General features: G+C 43.7%; 1 protein-coding gene across 1 annotated transcript in view; it reads left to right on the top strand.

Annotated features, from left to right (window-relative positions):
* The first annotated feature begins 7,000 nt into the window (after positions 1-7,000).
* SLC26A5 (solute carrier family 26 member 5) overlaps positions 7,001-22,849 on the top strand; it is a 37,879-nt gene continuing 22,030 nt past the window's right edge. The window contains exons 1-6 of the mRNA XM_081956702.1: positions 7,001-7,141; positions 15,936-16,259; positions 17,347-17,486; positions 19,026-19,136; positions 20,687-20,853; positions 22,474-22,638. Of these exons, the coding sequence (XP_081812828.1) occupies positions 16,105-16,259; positions 17,347-17,486; positions 19,026-19,136; positions 20,687-20,853; positions 22,474-22,638 (738 nt within the window). The 5' untranslated portion in view covers positions 7,001-7,141; positions 15,936-16,104. The remainder of the gene's footprint in view (positions 7,142-15,935; positions 16,260-17,346; positions 17,487-19,025; positions 19,137-20,686; positions 20,854-22,473; positions 22,639-22,849) is intronic.

Here is a 22,849-nt window from a genome sequence, read left to right as displayed (position 1 = left end):
GATAGATAGATAGATAGATAGATAGATAGATAGATAGATAGCAGTGGTGGGATTCAATTTTTTTTACTACCGGTTCTGCGGGTATGGCTTGGTGGGCATGGCAGGGGAAGGATACTGTAAAATCTCCATCTCCTCCTGATCAGCTGAGACAGGAGGCAGAGAATAGATGAGGGTAGGGCCAGTCAGAGGTGGTATTTGCCATTTCTCCAAACTACTCAAAAAAAATTTCTACCGGTTCTCCAGAACTGGTCAGAACCTGCTGAATACCACCTCTGATAGATAGATACTGAACAAACTCACCTCGTGACTCCTGGTGTTTCTAGCTGTTAGAAAACAGAGCAAAGGGGAATTTCCCTTCTGCGATTCCTAAAATGTGTTATACAGCACATTTTGTACGATTAAGATATCTATTAGAATGCAGTTAACATTTGGCAATGTGCACCGAGAGTAATAGAGAAGAATGTACTGACTTTCATTTCATTGCAACATCTACGGCCTGGCCCGATTATAAAACAATTACTTAATCATTCTCCCTTTGGCCATTCCATTTGTTTAGAAAGTTGATAGGAGCAGGCAGGAGAGATAACAAATGCAATTAGATATGCCTCTATTTCTTCTTTTGTGTTAAGATGACTGCTGAGCGTTACTCATCACAGGACACGCAGCTTGTCAAGTCAACGTTTCAGAATGACAGTGCTGACTTAAAAAAAAAAAAAACTGCTGAGAAAATTTGCTTCCTGTAAAGCAGAAAGATTTCCGGCTTCCACTGGGGATACGTGTGACACCAGCTGCTCCAAAAATGCACATTATCTATATTTGCAGCACTATATAGTCTTCTAGTGCAGGGGTCTCCTCCAACCTTGGCAACTTTAAGACTTGTGGACTTCAACTCCCAGAATTCCTCAGCCAGAATTCTGGGAGTTGAAGTCCACAAGTCTTAAAGTTGCCAAGGTTGGAGACCCCTGTTCTAGTTGTCACCGAAAAGGTGGGGGGAGATGGGCTGTTGCTGGTTCAGACCGGTTCAGCTGAACTGGTAGTTCCGACCAGCGGCTGGGCCCGCCCACCTGTCCCAATACTATCCCATCCTATATAATCGCCATGTGTTTGCTACCCCTCGTGCTCACATTTTCGCGTTCTTGGCGAACTGGCTGTTACAGTCTGGGGTGAGGGGGTGTCAAACTATTCTCCAAAGCACCTGAGAGCAGGATAAGAAGTAACAAGTGGAAAATCATTAAAGAGAGAATTGACCTAAACTAAGGAGAAATTTCCTGATAATCAGAGCAAATTAACCAGTTGAACAATTTTCCTCCAGAAGTTGTGGGTGCTTCATCACAGGAGGCCTTTAAGAAGAGATTGGGTAGCCAGTTGGAATGATATACGACCTCCTGCTTGAGCAGGAGGGTTGGCCTAGAAGTCCTCCAAGGTCCCTTCCAACTCTGTTATTCTCTGACGTACATTTTCAGCTAGAGACATGGATATAAAACACAGACCTTTCCACCCCTTCACCTGTGATGTTTACCCAAGCGTAGTGAAATAGTGTACACTTCATAATCCAACGGCAAATGACAATAAAGAACAGTATCTCAAGGCACCTTCAATTCTGTTTTCCATCCTTAAAACCTCCCAATTTTGAACTGATGGATTGAGAAGGCTTACTATATTCTCCCCTTCATACCAAGATTGATAGAACGGCTCTAGTGTTCTGTCTAACGTAAAGAGAAATAGCTGTCGTTTCAGAAAAATAAATAGCATTTCTTGGGTTTAATTTTACGTGCAGATCAGTCAAACCAAATTGTGGATTTGATGTTATAGAGAAATCATAGGATATAGTCATCCAATGTAGTTATTATAACATTAATCGCCTTAAACTGCCAGTTTTTTCAAAGACCTAAGAATGACTTCAAAAATCATTTAAATTCACTCCTATAACAGAATCTCAGAAGTAGATCAAACATCATCCAGTGTATGTAATATAAACACTACTCTCATTTTATTTGGGTGGGGAAATAAGGCTTCCTGCAAAATGACTTTTGGAGTCATTCCTCTCCGAATTTTCGTAGTACATGAAATATCATCCAGTTGTTTAATTAAACTTTGTGTATCTGGAACTCACTGTTCTTTCATTTGGGCGAGAGGCTAGATCAGAAAAATATCATTTCAAAACTAATTTGGACTGGATGACCTACAAGGACCCTTCCAAATCTGTTAATCGTGTTAAAGGTTACAGACATGAGAGTTTTAGTATCCTCCTTATGACCCCAATGGAGCCCCAAAGTTTCTGTTGCTAAGTGAGACATTTGTTAAGTGAGTTTGGGCCAGTTTTACGACCTTTCTTGCCTCCGTTGTTAAGTGAATCACTGCAGCTGTTAAGTTAGTAACACGGTTGTTAAGTGAATCAGGCTTCCCCCTTGCGTTGACTTGTCGGAAGGTCGCAAAAGGCAATCACATGACCCCAGGAACACTGCAACCGTCATAAACATGAACCAATTGCCAAACATCCAAATTTTGATCAGGTGGCCATGGGGATGCTGCAATGGTCGTAACTGTGGAAAACATTCATAAGTCGCTTTTGTCTGTGCCGTTGTAACTTCGGACGGTCCCTAAATGAACTGTAAGTCTAGGACGACCTGTAAAATCAACAACATTTGTTTATATCTGTATATAAATATTTGGAGAGCAGCAAGTTCCTAACTCCTGGTTGAAAATTAACACCTAGTTCTATACCTCAGATTGAACTTTGGGAAACTCCTGTTCTGTCATTGAATCTATGTGGTATTTGGACTTTCAGAGCTACACTGAGAAAGTTATTTTTACCTGCACTTTTATGAATCTATATATAAAAAAGCCAAATACCACTCACGCATCACGAAATCTCCAGAATTGTAAAGCCTACAAACTTGAAATTTGGCACATATGTTCCTCTTGGCTTCACAGGTGCTCGCTAAGAAAGGATTTTTCAAAATGACCATCAGATCATTAGTAATTCTTATACAGTAATTAACATGCTCTTATGCTAAGGAGTTCTATTTCCTCTGAAAAAAACTCTGTTCCAACTACCTGAAAAAAACTCTGTTCCAACTACCAGTTGCCTTATAGTAACACGCTCTGACGCTAAAGGGTTAGACATTCTACTCCCCCTTCCCACCTGGAAAGAACTCTGTTCCAACTGCCAGTTGCCTCACTTTCTGTTACCTCAGTTCAAACTGGCAGATGTTCCACTCCTTCACTCAGGAGCAGTCTGGGGCTCCTTACAGTACTAAATGTCGGTAGCTCATCAAAATGTCTACACCTTCCACCTATGGAACTTGGCTCAAGGCTCATGAATTAATTAGGGCATCTTTCAGAAACCTGACACAAAGACTGATTCATTGAAGTGTTCAAGAGATAACACAAGTAACAGCATGTGTACTACAAGTCAACAATAACAAATTGTCCTGAAGTGCCGTTATCGCCTGTAAGTTCACATGTTCTGCACGAAATGAAATTGTGATCTTCAATGAAAATAGAAAGTACGCAGATGAATCACTAAAAAACTGAATTTCATGCAGTTTAGTTTAGTTTATTATCATTGGACCTCGTACAACGAAATTAATCATAACTATAAAAATAAAAGCACAAAAACACATTCTTCACATTCTATATAATTGAAATTGAGAATCCGATATTGCATTAATATTGCACTATAGTATAGTGACTATACCGTATAATTCAATATAGTTACTGTTGTGGGATTGAAGCTGTTTTTCAGCCTATTTGTCCTTGTTATTGTCCTGTACCCTCTGCCAAATGGCAATAGTTCAAAAAAAAAAGGGGGGGGGTGCCCAGGATGAGATGGATCTTCAAGAATGTTTTGAACTTCCTTAAAGAGCAGGAGCTATAAAGGTCTTCCAAAGAGGGGAAAGAGCAATCCAAGGTCCTCTGGGCAATGACGTTGACTCTCTGGAGTGCTGTCCTATCCGCCCCTGTGCAATTGGCAAATCATACACAGGTGCAGTAAATTAAGTTACTCTCTATGGTGCAGCGGTAGAAGGTTACCAGCAGTTTTTCAGTTCAGTTGTTGTTTCCTGAGAGTTTCCCCTCGCTCTTCAGGATGCAGAATTTTTTTTAAAGCAAAGAACATTTTTGACCAGCGAGTTTGTGCTAAAATCATTAAAATAATACAGAACATTAAAAAAATGCCGCAAAGCTGTAGGAAATTGGCCATTATGAAATAAAGCCAGTCAACATATGGTTACATTTCGAGGTTAAGCATTTAAAAACAAACTTTTTGTTTTAAATGTGTTTTAAAATGAAAGGGGCGGGAACACATACACAGATGCAAACACATATAGTCCTCAACTCAACCATTCAAAGTCACAATGGCACTAGGAAAAGGGGCTAATGACCATTCTTCACACTTACGACGGTTGCAGCCTCCCCCTGGTCACAATATCAAAAGTCAGATGCTTGGCAACTGGCTCATATTTATGACCACTGCATTGTCCTGAGGAGGTCATGTGGTCACATTTTGCAACCTTCTGACAAGCAAAGTCAATGCGGAAGCCACATTGACGTAACAATCGGGTTACTAACTTAAGAACTGCAGCTCTTCACATAACAACAGTGGCAAAAAAGTCATAAAATGGAATGTTGTTGTTAGTTGCGAAGTTGTGTCCGACCCATCGTAACTCCATGGACAACGTTCATCCAGGCCTTCCTGTCCTCTACCATCCTCTGGAGTCCATTTGAGCTCACGCCGACTGCTTCAGTGACCCCATCCAGCCACCCCGAGTCCCTTTTGGGAGAGGGGGCGGTCTAGAAGTGCTAATTAAATAAATAAATAAATAAATAAATAAACTTCATTCTCTGTCGTCCCCTTCTTCTTTTGCCCTCCATCTTTCCCAGCATGAGGCTCTTTTCCAATGAGTCCTTCCTTCTCATTAGGCGGCCAAAGGATTTGAGTTTCATCTCGCTCACCAAATGTTTCCCTTAGCAAAATAAATTTTGGGCTGAACTGGGGTAGTGAGGAGGAGGATTACCTTCCCACAAGTATCCAATCTAACTTAAGATCTTATAAAATTGCAAAATAGATGCTAAATAAGAGGCTGGAACCTTTCTGGAAGCAAATGATAAATATCAGGGTGTGGCATCTTCCTTAAGCTTTTTTGGAATTCTAGATCTCAAATCTGATGAAAATTTAAAGCCTGTTTTACATACACACGTTAAACGATGTGAATTAAACCCCTCCAGGATAGGTTCCTTTACCAGGGAGCAAAGCAGATGATGCTTGCTGGGAACTACCAAAGAATCCTAAAATTGGAATATTTTTCTATATTCTTCAAAAACATCATCTCCAAGATTGAGAAATCTCCGAAATGGGCAGCGCGTCTTACAGATTATCCTGTAGAGACATGCTACCTGAAGCAGGATGGAGAAGTTAACATGCGTGCCCTGGCTTGATTTAGAAATACAGAAGAATTTCTCAATAAACTTTTAATTCTGTTTTTCATACTTAAAACATCTCCCTCTTACCACCCAAGAGCCAGCACACAGCAAGGCCACGGGAAAAATAAGAGCCGAAGAACAGAATTGGAAGGGATCTTTTATAGTCAACACACTATAAAAATGACGTTGAGACTCTAGAAAGAGTGCAGAGAAGAGCAACCAGGATGATTAGGGGACCGGAGGCTAAAACATATGAAGAACGGCTGCAGGAACTGGGCATGGCTGGTGTTGGATCGGGTAATGGAACGGCACACTCAAAGGCAACAACAGCTCTTTATTAACACACAACAAGTAAGAACAATCCAACAATTGAGTCTGACAGCAGCCCTTTTATAGGGAGCTGTCAGACCCTTTGACCAATTAGATTAAACCTCGGTTCCCGCCGGAGTAGAGGACCTTGGTGGAAACCACTCTCGCTGAAGCTAGTATCTAACACCTAGTCTAGGGAAGAGAAGAACCAGGGGAGACACGATAGCAGTTTATGATTTAAATCACTAGAGAAAAAAAAAAGGCTTGATTTAAATCAGCTCGGTTTAAATCATAATTGTTGAAGAGCAACTGTATCATCTCTGACCCGCAGCGGCTTCTCCTCTGACCCGCTGTTGACGGTCCCCAATTATTGCACAATATACAGCCTCGTGCTATGGAACTAAGCTCCGTTTCATGCTGGATAAACTAAATGGTGCATGCATCTTAAACGGAAAACTATCTTTAGATCGATTTTTTTACTCCAAAAGGGTTTTATCAAAATAAATTGGATGAAAATAAAAATCCGATTTAATTTTTTTTAAAAAAAACTGTTTTCAATTTTTAAAAAATGCTATTTTTTAAAAAAACCGATTTATTTACTTACTTACTTATTTATTTACTTAATTTATGTATTTATTTACTTATTTATTTATGTATTTATTTACTTAATTTATTTATTTACTTATTTGCTTATGTATGTACTTATTTATTTATTTATTTATGTATTTATTTACTTAATTTATTTATTTACTTATTTGCTTATGTATGTATGTACTTATTTATTTATGTATTTATTTATGTATTTATTTACTTATGTATGTATGTGTTTTATTTATTTATTTATTTATTTATTTATTATTCTTCTTTCTTTCTTTCTTTCTTTCTTTCTTTCTTTCTTCTTCCTTCCTTCCTTCCTTCCTTCCTTCCTTCCTTCCTTCCTTCCTTCCCACCCCTGCATTAAAGGGAAATTTCGTTGCAGGCAGCTGTTCCAAGGCTTCATTTGTGTCCATCCGGAGCAGCCCTTTGCACCCCCACACTTTCACCAAATATCCCCCCTCCCCTTTCGAAGAGGCCCCCCAAAAAAGGTCTCCAAATAACCCCCCTTATTTTTTTTTCAAAGCGCACAAAACAGAAAAATAGGGGGGCCAAAAATGCAAAGCGTTGCTTCCCTCATCCCAGGGCGAACTACCACTCCCGGCAGCCTTTGCTCCGGGGCCTGCGCGGCCCCGCCCACCACGCCTGCCAGCCCCCCCTCTCGGGCAGGCGGAGCGGTGGGCGGGGCCTCTCAGCGGAGTGGGCGGGGCCAGGAATTTCCCCGGGGATCTGGGGCGAGGAGGAGGACGAGGAGAAGAGCAGCCGAGCTTCAGCGGCTGATCGGGCGCTTCCAGGCCGAGCGGAGGCGGCGCAGGTGAGCAACGCGTGGCCGGCCGGGCTTGGAGCGTGCGGGGGCAAGGCAAGGCAGGGAAGCCGGCCGCTTTCTCTACCTCCCTCGGCTGGGATGCGGAGACGGCTGTGGGGCGGTGGGATGGATGCCTTTGCTTAGAAGCAAGGTCGAGCTGGCTTCATCCCTGCCTAGCCAAGCAAAGGGCCGGGGGTCGCTCTGCTTCTATATTCCCCTGGGAAACGAGACGCCCCCCTCCCATTGCCAAAACAATTGCAAAGAAAAAAAATGAAATTGCAAAAACAATTGCAAAAAATGAAAACAATTGCAAAAACAATTGCAAAAAATGAAAACAATTGCAAAAAATAAAAACAATTGCAAAAACAATTGCAAAAAAAGGAAAAAACAATTGCAAAAAAAGGAAAAAATTGGGGGGGGGGAAGCAAAAGAAATCGTGAAAAAAATCACAAGACTTTCCCTCCCGGCAGGTTCAGACGAGCATCCGTGGGGTTTTTCCCCTTTTGGCCGGGGCCGAGGTTGGCATCCCCCGCCGCAGGACTTGAAATGTAAGGGTCATTTTAGCCCACCCGAGTCCTGGGCTGCGGGAACGACAGGGACCTTTTCCAAGACGTGATAGCAATCCGGTCTTGGGAACCCTCTGCTGGAGATGCGTGTTTGGAGGGTTTGTGTGAAAGTGCGTCTTGACCGATTGACTGGCTTTGTGGGAGGGCAGCTGCAAAGGGAAGGATGTCAGCCTTATTTTCAATTTTGGGATGCCCCTTTAAATTGATTCAGACGTTGGAAGGAAACACGTGTTAACTCGGTTCACATTTGGCTCAGTCAGTGGAGATGTGGGGTTCTTGAAGGTTTGTCCCCAAATCTAACTCATCTTGGGGGGGGGGGGAGAAAAAAAATAGATATTTTGCTATTTTAATACAGGAAGGGTTTTTCCTCTTCTTTCCTTAAAGATAGAGGATGGACAAAACTTATTACTTATTTTTTGTACCAAAGGTCTTTCTCACTTTCACAACTTCAGCGAATTCTGAATTACGAAACCAAATTATGACTTTTTTTGCTATAGGGAATTTCGCCATCTTACCTTGTGAGATGGATTAGTTTAGAAGAGTTTAGCAAACTTGGTTTTTGAAAAGGGGTTGGGTTTTTTTTGGCAACCCGGGATTTGGGTCTGGTTTTTAATGGCTTTGCCTGTTTTATTTTAAATGGTTTGGTTTTTTTTCTTAAGTCGATTGCTGGATTTTTCTATAAATTCTGCTGGTCATCTGATTTCTTCTTGGGCTCTTCCCTTTAACTCTTTTTATAGCTACTTCTTAATTTTTTTTCCTTCTCTGTTCTTCCTTTCTTGCATAATTTGCTTAATCATGCTTTATCAGTAGGATATGTTTTATGTTATGTACACAAACGAATTGTATGCGGAGGAGAATCGGATGACTAAAGCATTTAACTACACATAGAGGTTGCAATTAAACCGTTGCTCCAATTAGGAACCACACACCAGAAATCATCGTGGTAGTTTATGACCACAATTAAGCTGGGCTTTGTATGACACGCAATTAAAGTAAATCCAGCATAGTTTACTTTGGTGAGTTGCACATCCTTCTATGCCACAGTTCCGCGTACGGGTAGTCCCTCGACTTACAACAATTCATTTAGTGACCGTTTGAAGTTCCGTCACTGAAAAAAAACTCACTCGGGACGGTTTTTCACACAACCGTTATAGCATCCGTGGTCACGCGATTAAAAGTCAGACCCTTGGCAACCGATTCATACTTACGACGGTTGCAGTGTCCTTTGGGGGGGTGTCACGTGATCCCCTATTGCGAACTTCTGACATGCGGTCAATGGGAAAGCCAGATTCACTTAACAACCAGGTTGTTTATAATTGAACAAGGGCAGTGATTCACTTAACAATTGTGGCGAGAAAGGTTGCACAATGGGGCAAAACTCATTTAACCAGTGTCTCACTTAGCAACTGAAATTTTGGCCTCCATTGTGGAGGATTGTATTGTGTAAACGCAGAAATGTGGGACACTTAGGAAGCCTGTGGCTCATTTCGGTATAAATTAAACTTGCCTGTCCATACAGTAAATAAAATCTAGGGTCAAGTAACAAACTGGGAATTCCAAATTGCTTTCCTTCTCTTAAATCCCATGGTTTGTAAATCTTTCTTTCAGTCATTTTCTTCTTCTACTGATCAACTTTTTCTAGCAATGTTGCTTCTGTTTTTTGCTTTCGTTTTTCCTTCTGTGTTTGAAATTCTCCAGATGCTTTTATTGCATCGACGGTCTTCATCTTACGCCAGCATTTTCATTGTTGAGCAAGGTTTAAGTGATTTAAGTGCCTGCTTTTACCACCATTTTTAAAGCCGCGGCTGTTAAGAAAATCATGCCGTTGTTAAGTGAACCGTGCAGCCGTTAAGCAGATCCAGCTACTCCCCGTTGGCTTTGCTTGTCGGAAGCCTGGTGGCAAGATCACAAATGACAATCACACAGCTCGGGGAGGCTGCTCCCGTTGTAAACATATGCGGGTTGCCAAGTTCCTGAATTTTGAACACGTGACCTTGGGCGTGCTGTGACAGTTATAAGTGCAACAACGGGTCATAAATTCCATTTCCCAGTGCCGTTATAACATGACTGGCTTGGGGAATTCTGGGAGTTGAAGTCCACAGTTCTTAAAAGTTGCCAAATTTGGACATCCCTGCTGTAGACTTGAGGTCCTGGGTAGCCACTTCGTTTTGTCATTTTGATTATTATTTTTTTAATGATTGCTTTCAATTGGGCCTGGCGAGCTGGGCAGCCATGCAAGCTGAATGTATGTATGTATGTATGTATGTATGTATGTATGTATGTATGTATGTATTTGTGTTACAACCCCTGGTATACCCAAATATGGGAGGGAGCTCACTACTCCCCCTTTCTGTCCTTCGGCTCATTACAGAAGACCATTCAGGCAGAAAACCATATTTTTATTTTTAATGTTGCCTTTTTATATTTGTGTTGTATTTGTGTTGATAAATAAAGGGAGACTAGTATAGATCCATTTCGAGCTATTTAGCTCTTATCAGCTAGCCATACCCTTACCTGGTTCGAATCCCAGTAAGGGTATGGCTAGCTGATGAGAGCTAAATAGCTTGAAATAGATCTATACTAGTCTCCCTTTATTTATTTATCAGCACAAATGCAACATACACACACACACACACACACCGTGTTTCCCCGAAAATATGACGTCCTGATAAGGCCATGCTACATTTTTCTTGTGGGCAAAAATATAAGCCCTCCCCCGCAAATAAGGCCCCTGGACAACCCCCCACCTCTGGCCAGGTACAGCGCCGCTCACCAACCTAGCGGTATCCTGAAGGTACCAAGCCGCGGTAACCGGGGGGGAGGCAAAGGTGATCGCGTTGCTTGGCGCCTTTGGGATACCGCTAGGTTGATGAGTGGCGCTGTGCCCAGCTGAAGAGGGGGGTTGCCGGGCAGCTGCTCTCTTCCGAGCGGGCTCCCAAAGAGCCGGGCACAGCCTTAGGCAAATGGCTGTGTTGTGCTGTCGCACAGCAGCGCAGCACACACCCATGAAGCGACCACGCTCACGAGCAGCCACCCGGCAAACCCCCTTTCCAGCCGGGCACAGCACCATTCACTGACCTAACAGTATCGCCAAGCCGCGTGAGCGCCTGTTCGCCGCCGCCCGGCTCCCACAGCTTGCGCCTTCAAAATGCCAGTGAATGGCGCTCTGCATGGCTGGAGAGGGGGGTTGCGCGCTCACTCACGCGCCTCCCAGCCTCATGATGCCCTAGCCTAGCTCTCCCTGTAGAGCCAGGGCACCGCCGCCATCCCATCCCGCTCCTGCCACCACCATGGCTTTTTCGGCAGCTTCCAAACCGAATCTGGATGACTTTGGACCAATCACCAGGAGATGGTGAATTCTAGTCCCACTTTAGCCATGAAAGCCGACTGGGTGACTTTGGACTAATCATCAGGAAAATGTGAGTTCTAGTCCCGCCTTAGTCATGAAAGACAGCTGGGTGACTTTGGACCAATCACCAGGAAACTGAGTTCTAGTCCTGCCTTAGCCATGAAAAATGACTGGGTGACTTTGGACCAATCACCAGAATACACTGAGTTCTAGTCCCTCCTTAGCCATGAAAGACGGCTGGGTGACTTTGGACCAATCACCAGGAGACGGTGAGTTCTAGTCTTGCTTTATTCATGAAACCAGTCCCTGTGCCTCAGTCCAACCCACCTCACAGGGTTGTTGTGGGGGAAACTAGAAAGACAAAGGTCTGTCACATAACTTTGTAGCCTTATTTGTAAAAAAATAAACACAGAATACATAAGCAAATTTATTTCAACTTTAAAGAGTTCTGGCCAAGTAGGCGTGTATTTGAGTACATCAGGCATAAACATGGAAACGTGTGCTTAGAGTAGATAATTTCCTGCTGGATATTTTTACAGGAAATCAGAATTGGTTTCATAAGCATTGAATTACAGTGAGCCAACTCCAGCTAAACTAAAACCTCTGCAGAACAATAACCGCACGGCTATCAAATCTTACAGAGAATTATGCCTGCGCTTCCTGAAAACTCATCATTTCAAAACTTATGTATCAACTTAGTGAAGGAAACTTGATGTACCATAAATTGGTACTCTGTGTGCCGTAATATTTGAATCATATTTCATTGGCTAGCAGTGGAGACGGTTTTATCTGAGAACACAATGGTAAGCAGTGTTCCATATACTGGCTTAACTAAAATGTGAATTCCCATCCAAACATGCTTAATAGCTCAGGAGAGGACACCAAGAACAGGAGAAGGAAATTGCAGGTAGATCTTGATTTAGGAATGTTTGTTTAATGACTGCTTGAAATTACCACAATGTTGAAAAAAATAACTTAGGAACAATCTCTGCACTTACGACCGCCCCCGACAGTCGTGAGTGTGATATGGGTGTTTGTTAACTGTCACACATTCCCAACAGCTTTAGTGTTCCATAATCAAGTGATCATCATTTGTGACCTCAGACAGCTTCTGACAATCAGAATCAATGGGAAGCCAGCAGAGAAAGTTGCACATCGAATCATACACTGTCTTCCTTTAATAACTGTCACGACAAAATTGGGTACAGTCACTTAATGTCGCCTCGCTTAATGACCGTACCCCTTAAACATGGTTTTCTTCCCCTCTATTGTGGTAGGGAGTTAGGGGCTACCCTGGAAATAAATGTGAATGGATGAAAGAAAGGGCAAATTACTAGAAGTAAGGAGAAAATTTCTGACCGTGAGAACAATCAATGGAATTACTTAACAGGAGTTGTGGGTGCTCCCATCACTGAATGTTTTCCAAAATAGATTTGTCCAGGCTGATATAAGGTCTCCTGCCATGAGAGGAGGGTTGGATTAGAAGACCTCCAAGGTTCACTTCCAGCCCTATGATTCGATGTTCTGTATAAATGGAACAATCCTATTGAAAGGAGCGGTGTTTTGTTATTGCTCAGTTGTGTCCAACTTTTTGTGACCCCATTTCCAGGTCCCTCTGTCCTCCAGGGCCTCCTGGAATTTGCCCATATTTATGTCCATTGCGTCAATTTCCTTATCTAACCATCTCATTGGAAGTGCTATTCAGCCGGTTCGGAGCGGTTTGGGCAAACTGATAGTAGCGATCTAAGGGGGGCCCACCCACTTGCCCTGGTTCTATGCTGTCCTATTTAGCCACATTTTCGAAGCCGTGTGCATGCACGCAAGCCGTGTGTGGGGTGAACCGGTGGTAGACGTCTATGAAACCCACCTCTGCATCTCATCCTTTGGCCTTCCGTCTTTCCCAATCTCGGGGTCTTCTACAAGCACTCCTCTCTTCTCATTTGGTGGCCAAAAATCTTTGAAGCTTCACTTTCTGTCTTTCCAAAGAACAGTCAGGGTTGATTTCCTTCAGGATTGACTGATTGGATCTCCTTGCCACCCAAGGGGCCTTCAAAAGTCTTCTCCAACACCACAGTTAGGAAATCAGTACAAATAGTTACAACAGGGTGTCTTAGGTCCTTCTCTGTTTGAGAGGAGAAGGACATACCTATATTGCGCACGCCTGACGTAAAGTGGAATTTCAGAAGTGTACGCTGGATCACGTTTCCCAAATCTGGTGCCTTTTGAGTACCATATTTTTCGGAGTATAAGATGCCCTAAAGAATAAGACGCACCTAGCTTTTGGGGACGAAAACGGGGGGGGGAGGGAAAATCTGCGTTTGCCTCCTTGCATCAAGCAGCAAACAGCCGGTTTCAGTTTCAGTACAGTCTGATTAGCGCATGCAGCTGATTGCCGGTTGGATTGGCCTCCCAACCATCAGCTGTTTAAGGCTGCAGGGATTGCCATAGGCTGTTGCTGCCTCTACCCGCCCCATTTTCGGCCTCCGCATCCCATTTTCAGCCTCAGCACGCCCCATTTTCCGCCGGTTCCAGGTGGCAGGGATAGAAATGGACAGAAAATCGGGCACGCAGGGGCCGAAAACGGCACGCAGGGGCCAAAAATGGGGCATGCGGAGGTGGCAATAGGCTATGGCAATCCCTGCAGCATGAAACAGCTGATGGTTGGGAGGCCGATCCAACTGACAATCAACTGCTTGTGCTAATCAGGCTGCACTGAAACTGAAACGGGTTGTTTGCTGCTTGCTGCAAGGAGGCAAATTGCTGGGAGGCAGAAGGATGGGGGCTGGCGGGTTAGCGGTATAAGACACCCAAATTTTCACCCTCTTTTTTGGGGGGGAAAGGTGCGTCTTATATGCTGAAAAATACGGTATAATTGGACTTCAACTTGCTTGATCTTGCAAACAGTTTAGCTCTTGGCCCATCCAGCTGGGGCTAATGGAAGTGAAGTCTAACACATCTGAATGACTTCAGGTTGAGTGGAGAATAATTTCTCTCTATCCATATTAACCGCAGCAAGCTACAATTCCTCTAAAGATGACCCATTTTCATCCAGAGAAAACCTGGCGGCCTGAGCTACAGAAATATTGGTTCTTCTCTCGCCTTCTCTTGTTATTGGCCAATCCTAGGTAACCCAGCCTCAATCTCACCTTTGAACGTACGTTGACTTTGGGGTGGTAAGGATTTCCATTTAAAAGTTATCCTGTTTTATGCTGCCAAACGAAATGGGTTGGTCAAGGCATCAGCCTTAAAAAAAATAGTTTTGATAGGAACATTTTACACGGCCTAAGGAACATTTTGATATGGCCTTTGGTGTTTCTAGAAACTAACGGGAGGGGAGGGGGAAAAAATTGGTGGAGAAATTAAATTACATTTTCCGAGAGGAAAACAGGCTGGCCAGTTTCAGGAAGAACCAAATCCACTGGTTGTCAAAATGAATCATGGAACATTTGGGTGGATTGTAGAATATTCAATGTTTAATCAGCTGCTTACGTAAGAAGCATATGATTTTTTAAAAAAAGAGGATATTGATAACCTTTTCATTGTTGTTTGCCCAGAATAAACATCCATTTCATCACATACTAGCACTCCCAGGGACAAACGTTTAATGAAAATACATTTTTTATACATGACTAGTTGATAACCTGGCGTTTCCCGGGTATTTATTTATAGGGGGAAAATGTCCCGACCAAACGTAATTTCTAATGTTGGATTTTCCCCCTTACCAGTGGAGTGCTGTGAAGCCGTTACCATGACAACTCCACAGCGCTGTACAATAGAATCCATTTTACGGCAGTACAGTAGAAGCCATTTGAAGGTACAACAGGCTGTATCTTAACAGAACACGCACCCGAGGGGTGTTAGGGGTATCTTACCTCAACAGTATTTGTTTCCAGAGAGTAAGTCATCTGTGTACCAAGTTTGGTTGAAATTGCATGAGGAGAAAAGCAACTTAGAACTGAGGAGAAATTTCCTGACGGTTAGAACAATTCATCAGTGGAACGACTTCCCTCCAGAAGTTGTGAATGCTCCAACAGTGGAAGTTTTTAAGAAGATGTTGGATAACCATTTGTCTGAAGTGGTGTAGGGCTTCATGCCTGAGCAGGGGGGTTGGACTAGAAGACCTCCAAGGTCCCTTCCAACTCTGTTATTCTGTTCTATTCAATCTTTTTGTGTTCTCTGTTTGAAATGGTAGTGCTGAACCTGAGCAGGACACACAGACTGTGATATTCCTTTTTGTGTGTGTGTGTGTAGAGTATATTTGTCTCCCGTTTGCTGGTCAATAGAAGCAGTAAATCCTTTAAAAGCTTACTGTGATTGGATAGGATTAAGAGCCTTTATCTGACGGATAAGGAAAGCGTCAAGAAAGTCCCTTTAGCTCTGTTTGTGCTGTCATTCTTTGTGTGTTCCTGCGATTCCCTGAGCAACTTCTTTGTATCGTTCATGACGTGAAATTCACACCAGCTCAGCAAGGAGTCCTCCACTTATGATCACAATGGAGCTCAAAACCTCTGTTGCTAAGTGAGGCAGTTGCTAAGTGGATTTTTGCGCCCTCTTTCTGTCCACAGCTGTTCAAGGAATCCCTTCAGTTGTTCACTTAGTAACACGCTCGTGAATCTGGCTTCCCCTCTGGTCGCAAAAGGAGATCATGGGACATTGCAGCCGTCATAAACATGAATCAGTGGCCAACTGTCTGAACTTTGAGCACATGGCTACGTGAAAAACGATCCTGTCACTTTTTTCAGTGTTGTTGTAACTTCCAACGGTCACTAAACTAACCATTGTAAGTCAAGGCCTACTTGTATTTTTGTCTAAACTATATCTGTAAAAGTGTTTGGAGGAAGGATGATTTGTTAATTTACTCGTTCCTGCTCTTCTTTCTTTCTTTCAGTACTTTTCCTCGAGAGAAAAGTGGCAAAGAACCTGATCGGGAAGCTTTTTTGGGGTGGTTTTCCTCCAATAGAAAGAAACACTTCGTGCCAATCTTTTTATAAAAACGTCCTTTGGTAGCAGCCTGAAGGAACGCCTCCGCCTGTCTCCCCATTTATCGAATATGTACTATGGAACATGCTGGAGAATATGAAACGCGGCCGGCATCATCACGCATGTACCATGTGGAGAGGCAAATTTACAACCAAGGGACTCTGCACGAGCAGCTGCATACGAAGGACAAAGCAACACAGCGTCTTCCTCAAAAGATAGCGCACGCTCTCCGGTAAGACACAAAATCTCCTTGGCGTCATTAAATGAATGAGCCGGCCGTTTTTCGGATCCCACTTAGGTAGTCCTCGACTTACAAATGATTTAGTGACCATTTGAAGATACAACTCTGAAAATCCTTAGGATCGTTTTTCACACTTACAACCGTTGCATTCCCATGGCCATGTGATCAAAATTCAGCCCCTTGGCAACTGACTCATATTTATGACAGTTGCAGTGTCTCAGGGTCGTGCCCGACTTTCCCCAAGTCAATGAGGAAGGCAGATTCACTTAACAACCATATGGTCCACCAATACCTGCAGGGATTTGCTTTAACTTGTGGCAGGGAAGGTCGTAACGCGGCTCACAGCTCAATTTAACAACTGCTTTTCTCAGCAATGGAAGTTTGGGCTCAATTGTGGTCGTAAATCAAGGACTACCTCTACTAATATGTTTTCACTGTAATCCAGAAATTGTTGTTTTGCTTCCGTACAGACAAGCAGGCGTAAATACAGCCGTTACTTCATTGGGTTCACACCTCAATTAATGTGCCTGTTTTCGTTCATAAATCCCATGACTAGCTTACTCAAAACATTATACAAGTAGTCCTTGACTTACAACAGTTCACTTAGTGACTGTTCAAAGTTACAACGGCACTGAAAAAAAGTGACTTAGGACTTTATCCACACTTATGACCACTGCAGCATTCCCCCACGGTCAAGTGGTTTACATTTGGATGCTTGACAACTTGACTCACATTTATGACGGTCACAGCGTCCACGGGGGGGGGGTCACGTGATCTCCTGTGGCGACCATCTGACAAGCCAAGTCAACGCGGAGGACCAGATTTACTTAACAACCGTGTGACTCATTTAACAACTGCAAGGATCCACTTAAAGAAGCATGGCAAGAAAAGCCGTAAAACTCCCTTCACAGATTTCTCGCTTAGCGACATAAACGTTGGGCTCGAGCGTGGTCGTAATTCAAGGACTACCTGTATCTGTCTTATGAGCAAATGCATTTCTTATAATCGATTTTTATGTTGGTCTGCGACGTCTTCGTTTCTTTTGACTGACAACATGTTGTTTTTGTTGTTATTTCAGCTGCTCTTCCAAGAAAGCCAAATCGGTCCTTTATAGCTTTTTCCCGATTTTAACATGGCTTCCTCAGTATCCCGTGAAAGAATACTTGATGGGAGACGTGATCTCAGGAATCAGTACGGGAGTTATGCAGCTCCCTCAAGGTTAGTAGAGTTTTAACTTTCCAAAACAAAAACTTCCACATCAGAGTATTTTTACTACCGGTTCGCCGTGCACCAAAAAATGTGAGCAGGAACGCATGCCTTCTGCACATGTGCTTTGCTTGGGTACACGGCTTGCACGCATGTCCCCGGCTTAGAATATGTGGCTAAATAGTACGGCATAGTGCCTGGCAGATGGGCGGCCCCATCCGTAGGTCGCTACTACCGGATCAGCCAAACCAGTCAGAAACGGCTGAATACCACTACTGTTCCACACCCTAAATCCATGATGGCGAACCTGTGGCATGTGTGCTAGAGGTGGCATGCAGAGCCAGCTCAGATGCATTGCTGGCCAGCTGATTTTTAGGTCTGCGCATGCGGGAGACACGGGTGCAAGCGCAGAGGGCGGGGTGTTGTCTGCGCATGTACGGGGAGGAGCGTGCGGTGTGCCCCCCCTGTGCCTCATTTTCATCTCCAAGCCTTACTCTCGAGTTGCCCTTTTTTATCTTGACTGTTCTTGCCTTCTGGCAGCTCTGCGCATGCACGCACTGGGAACAGGCTCCCCCTGTTCCTCTGCCTTGCTGATGTCCGGCTCCGGAGGCAGCTCATAACTCCCAGATGCCCCTGGCCCCCTCTCTGCCTCCGACGCAGAGCCGTCGTCCGAGCCTTCCCCAGACTCCAGGACTGGCCCATCTTCCTCCCCAACTCCTCACTGTCCAACCCAGCTGCCAGCTCCGCAGGCCGCCGTTGGACCACAACAGAATCAATGCAGTTGTTAAGTTAGTTAACGTGGCTGTTAAGCTAATTTGGCTTCCTCGTTGGCTTGCTGGGAGGCCACAAAAGGGGATCGCATGGCCGTTATAAATCTGAGTCGGCTGCCAAGCGTCTGAATTTTGATCATGCCGCAGCGGTCGTATGTGTGGAAAACAGTCATAAGTGCCTTTCTTCGGTGCCGTTCGAACGGTCACTAAACGAATAGTTGCAAGTCGAGGACTACCTGTACTGATAATTTAATAAGGAATCCTTCTCTTTGTTTTGCAGTTTGAATAGCCTTTCAAACTGTTAGAATATTCATGACCGGGAGAGACATGGTAACAAGGTCAGCCAATGAATAGGCATAGCGACTAAGTCAGCCGAAGGGAGCTTAAGCAGATCTGGGTCTGTGCTGAGAATCTGAAACTAGTCTGTCTACTCTAAACTCTAGAAATGAAACTAACTTCTCTCCTGCTTGTGTTCTGCTTGTAACTTCTACCATGTTGAAAGAATCTACTTATTGATATTGCACATTTATTCATCTGTTACGATGTGTATAAAGAAGTTAACGAATCCAGCTGAATCAGTTTTCTGTGTGTGCTTTCTAGATTTGATTTTTCTGCAACAAACTCAGAAAAATACAAACCAATTGCTGACCAAGAATTGATTTTTTGGGGTGGGGGAACCACGGATAAATTATCTTAACTATTCTTTATCAACCGGTTATTCTAATGTTTGGTAGGGAATCTTATGTGCATCTCTCTTTTTTTCTTTTAATGTTTCCCTCAGGCTTAGCATATGCATCGTTGGCTGCGGTTCCTCCAGTCTTTGGCCTGTATTCTTCGTTTTATCCCGTCTTTCTGTATACATTTTTTGGAACTTCCAGACATATATCAATAGGTATCTCTCTTAATGGATTCGATGGTTCTTGTAGTTTAGATCAGAGTTTCCGAACCTTACTTGAAGATGTGTGGACTTCAACTCCCAGAATGCCTCAGCCAGTAAGGGGGGAAAGATGTGGAAGGCTGGCTGGGGCATTCTGGGAGTTGAAGTCCATACCTCTTCAAGTTGACATGGTTGAGAACTATTGGTTTAGATGACTTTTGTTCTTGAAAATATACTTGGGTAAAATCCTTTCCATCTTATTAATGTGGACTACCTTTGTTACAAGTGGGACACGGTAGCTCAGTGGCTAAGATGCTGAGATTGTCGATCAGAAAGGTCAGCAGTTCAGCGGTTCGAATCTCTAGCGCCACGAAATGGAGTGAGCTCCCGGTACTTGTCCCAGCTTCTGCCAACCTAGCAGTTCAAAAGCATGTAAAAATGCAGGTAGAAAAATAGGGACCACCTCTGGTGGGAAGGGAACAGCGTTCTGTGAGCCTTTGGTGTTGAGTCATGCCGGCCACATGACCACGGAGACGTCTTCGGACGGCGCTGGCTCTTCGGCTTTGAAACAGATGAGCACCGCCCCCCTAGAGTCGGGAACGACTAGCACATAATGTGCGAGGGGAACCTTTACCTTCTACCTTTGTCACACAAGTCAAAGTTACCTGTACAGGCAGTCCTCGAATGATTACCACAATTGAGCCTAACATTTCTGTCACAAAGCAAGACAGCTATGAAATGAATTTTAATTTTAAGCTATTTTGCTCTGTTTTTTACGTCCTTTCTTCCCACAGTTGTTAAGCGAATCACTGCAGGTGTTCAATTAGTAATATGGTTGTTAAGGTCGCAAAAGGCGATCACGTGACCTCAAGACACTGCGACCGTCGTAAATGTGGGTCAGTTGCCAAGCGTCATAAGTCCCTTTTTTCAGTGGTGGTGTAACTTTGAGCAGTCACTAAATGAAGCGTTGTAAGTTGAGGACTAGCCATCCATCTCCAGCATACATTTGCAAGACTTTTAAACTTCTTGGACAATTTTTCAGGTTATTAAGTACCAACCATACATTATTTTGTAAAAAAAAATAAAAAAAATTCAAGCACTTTCTTTCACATGTGTTGAGGTTGTTGGCAATTCAGGTAATCCTCGACTTACGACAGTTCATTTAGTGACCAGTTACAGCAGCACTGAAAAAAGGGACTTATGACCATTTTTTCACAATTAGGATCGTTGTATGGTCCTGCAAATCAAAATTCAGACGCTTGGCAACTGGCTCATATTTATGACGGTCGCAATGTCCCGGGGGGGGGAGGGTGTCACATGATCCTCTTTTACGACCTTCTGACTATCAAAGACAATGGGAAAAGCCAGATTCATTTAACAGCACTATTACTAATTTAACAACTGGAGGATTTACTTAACTGTCGGAAGGAAGGTCGTAAAATGGGAAAAAACTCACTTAACAAACATCTTGCTTAGCAATGGAAATGTTGGGCTCAATTGTGGTTTGTTAAGTCGACGATTACCTGTAACCCCGACTTCTCCAACCCCCCCCCCCTCTCTCGCAGGAACCTTTGCTGTGATCAGCCTGATGATTGGCGGAGTGGCAGTGAGAGAAGTCCCCGATGAATTGTTTGAGCTGACGGGCAGCAACTCGACCAACGGGACCGACGCCAGAGATGCTATGCGGGTGAAAGTAGCCGTGGCGGTCACCTTGCTGTCTGGTATCATACAAGTAAGAGGGTGCAAGATTCAGAAGCAGATTTTAGCTACCGTATTTTTCAGAATATAAGACGCGCACCCCCCCCCCCCCCCAAAAGAGGGTGAAAATATGGGTGCGTCTTATACACCGAATGTAGCCCCATCTACCCACTGGCCCAATCCTTTGGCCTCTGCCTCCCAGCAATTTGCCTCCTTACAGCATACAGTCTACTTCAGCTTCAGCACAAGCAGTTGATTGTCGGTTGGATCAGCCTCCCGACCATCAGCTGTTTCAGGATTGCCATTGCCTATTGCTGCCTCCGTGCGCCCCATTTTTGGCTTCCATATCCCATTTTTGGCCTCCGTGCGCCCCATTTTTGGCCCATTTTGATCCCCACCGCCCGGAAAGGGCGTAAAATGGGGTGCGCAGAGGCCGAAAATGCGGCCTGAGGAGGCGGCAATAGGCTGTGGCAATCCCTGCAGATTGAAACAGCTGATTGTCCAGGAGGCTGATCCAACCAACAATCAGTTGCTTGTGCTGAAACTGAAGCATGTTGTTTGCTGCAAGGAGGCAAATTGCTGGGAGGCAGAGGCAGATTTTTTTCTTCTTCTGCTAATCAGGCTGTTTGAAACTGAAACAAGCTTTTTGCTGCAAGGCAGAGGCAGAAGCAGATTTTTTTTTCTCCCCAAAAGCTAGGCATGCCTTATACTTTGGAACGTCTTATACTCCGAAAAATACGGTATTGCCTTCGTCTAAGTCAAAAATCTGATTTTCCTGGTCTTTTTTTTTTTTTTTTGCAATTCAAGATTGGGCTGAATATATTCCATCAAATGTGGGGTACCTTGGTGTTCTCTGAGCTCAGTTTTCCAGCAGACGTTTCACTGATGCTGTAACTTGGTTTGGTAATGAAACGTCTGCAAGAAAATGACCAAGCAAGCAGAGCACCAATGAACCCACAATTCAACCCCTGAGCTTCAAATATTCTCTTCCGTCAAGTCCATCAGTGTTTTGTGATGGTATGAGTGGGTGCAGTGGCCTAGAGGTGAAGTTCTCGCCCCCCAATCATGAGGCTTTGAGTTCAATCCTCGGTAGAGAGAGATATATATTTCTCTCTCTGGGCACGATGAGAATATATCTGCTGAATATATAACTCCGCATTGGCAACAGGAAGGGCAACTGGCCAGTAAATACACAGCTCCATTCAGTTGCCCTGACTCCAAGGGATTACAGGGTCATTAAACGACACCAAAAAAATGGTAGGTGAGAAAAGTGTGGCCCAATTATGTGGTAGATATTGTACATTGCTTTTGTTATGGCAACTTTAGTTAACCTGGCATTTTATGTCAAAAAAATAACTTAATTTTCCGTTTGAATTGGACAGATTTGCCTACATTGTACAATAGACAACGTGGAAAAAATCATAGAGAAGAACATATATATATATATATACATGTTTATGCAGTAGTGGTCACTCTTGGCTGTGATTCTCACTAATCAAATATTTTCTTGTACTTTTGTGACTGAAACATTCTGCTTATTTTCTTCCAAGGAAATTGGAGGCCGGGGGGGGGGGGGACGTACGCTTCTAGGAACTTCAAAAACCAAAAGCGATGACGGTAACTGTTGCTAGAATGTGGGTTCTCTCCCTATCAGTTGTGTTTAGGACTGCTTCGTTTTGGGTTTGTAGCCATTTACCTCACGGAGCCCCTGGTGCGCGGGTTCACAACTGCGGCGGCTGTGCACGTCTTCACTTCTCAGCTGAAGTACCTGCTTGGGATCAAAATCAAACGATTCAGTGGCCCTCTCTCTGTTCTTTATGTAAGTATCTCTCTCTCTGTCTGTGCATCTATCCACCTGTCAATATCTATCTGTCTTTTCTCTCCTGTCTTATCTGTCTGAATATGTCTGTCTGTCTATCCATTTAACATTGCCTGCCTGCCTGTATCTATCTTATCTATCCATCCATATCTATCTATCTCTCCATTTATCTATCTACCTATCTATCCATTTATCACTGTCTGTCTATCCA

This window comes from Natrix helvetica (assembly GCF_964273705.1).
Source record: "Natrix helvetica genome assembly, chromosome: 6".
Classification (NCBI taxonomy): domain Eukaryota; kingdom Metazoa; phylum Chordata; class Lepidosauria; order Squamata; family Natricidae; genus Natrix; species Natrix helvetica.
The sequence above is the reverse complement of the archived record's forward strand: the minus strand, read 5'-3'. Positions and strand labels throughout refer to the sequence as shown.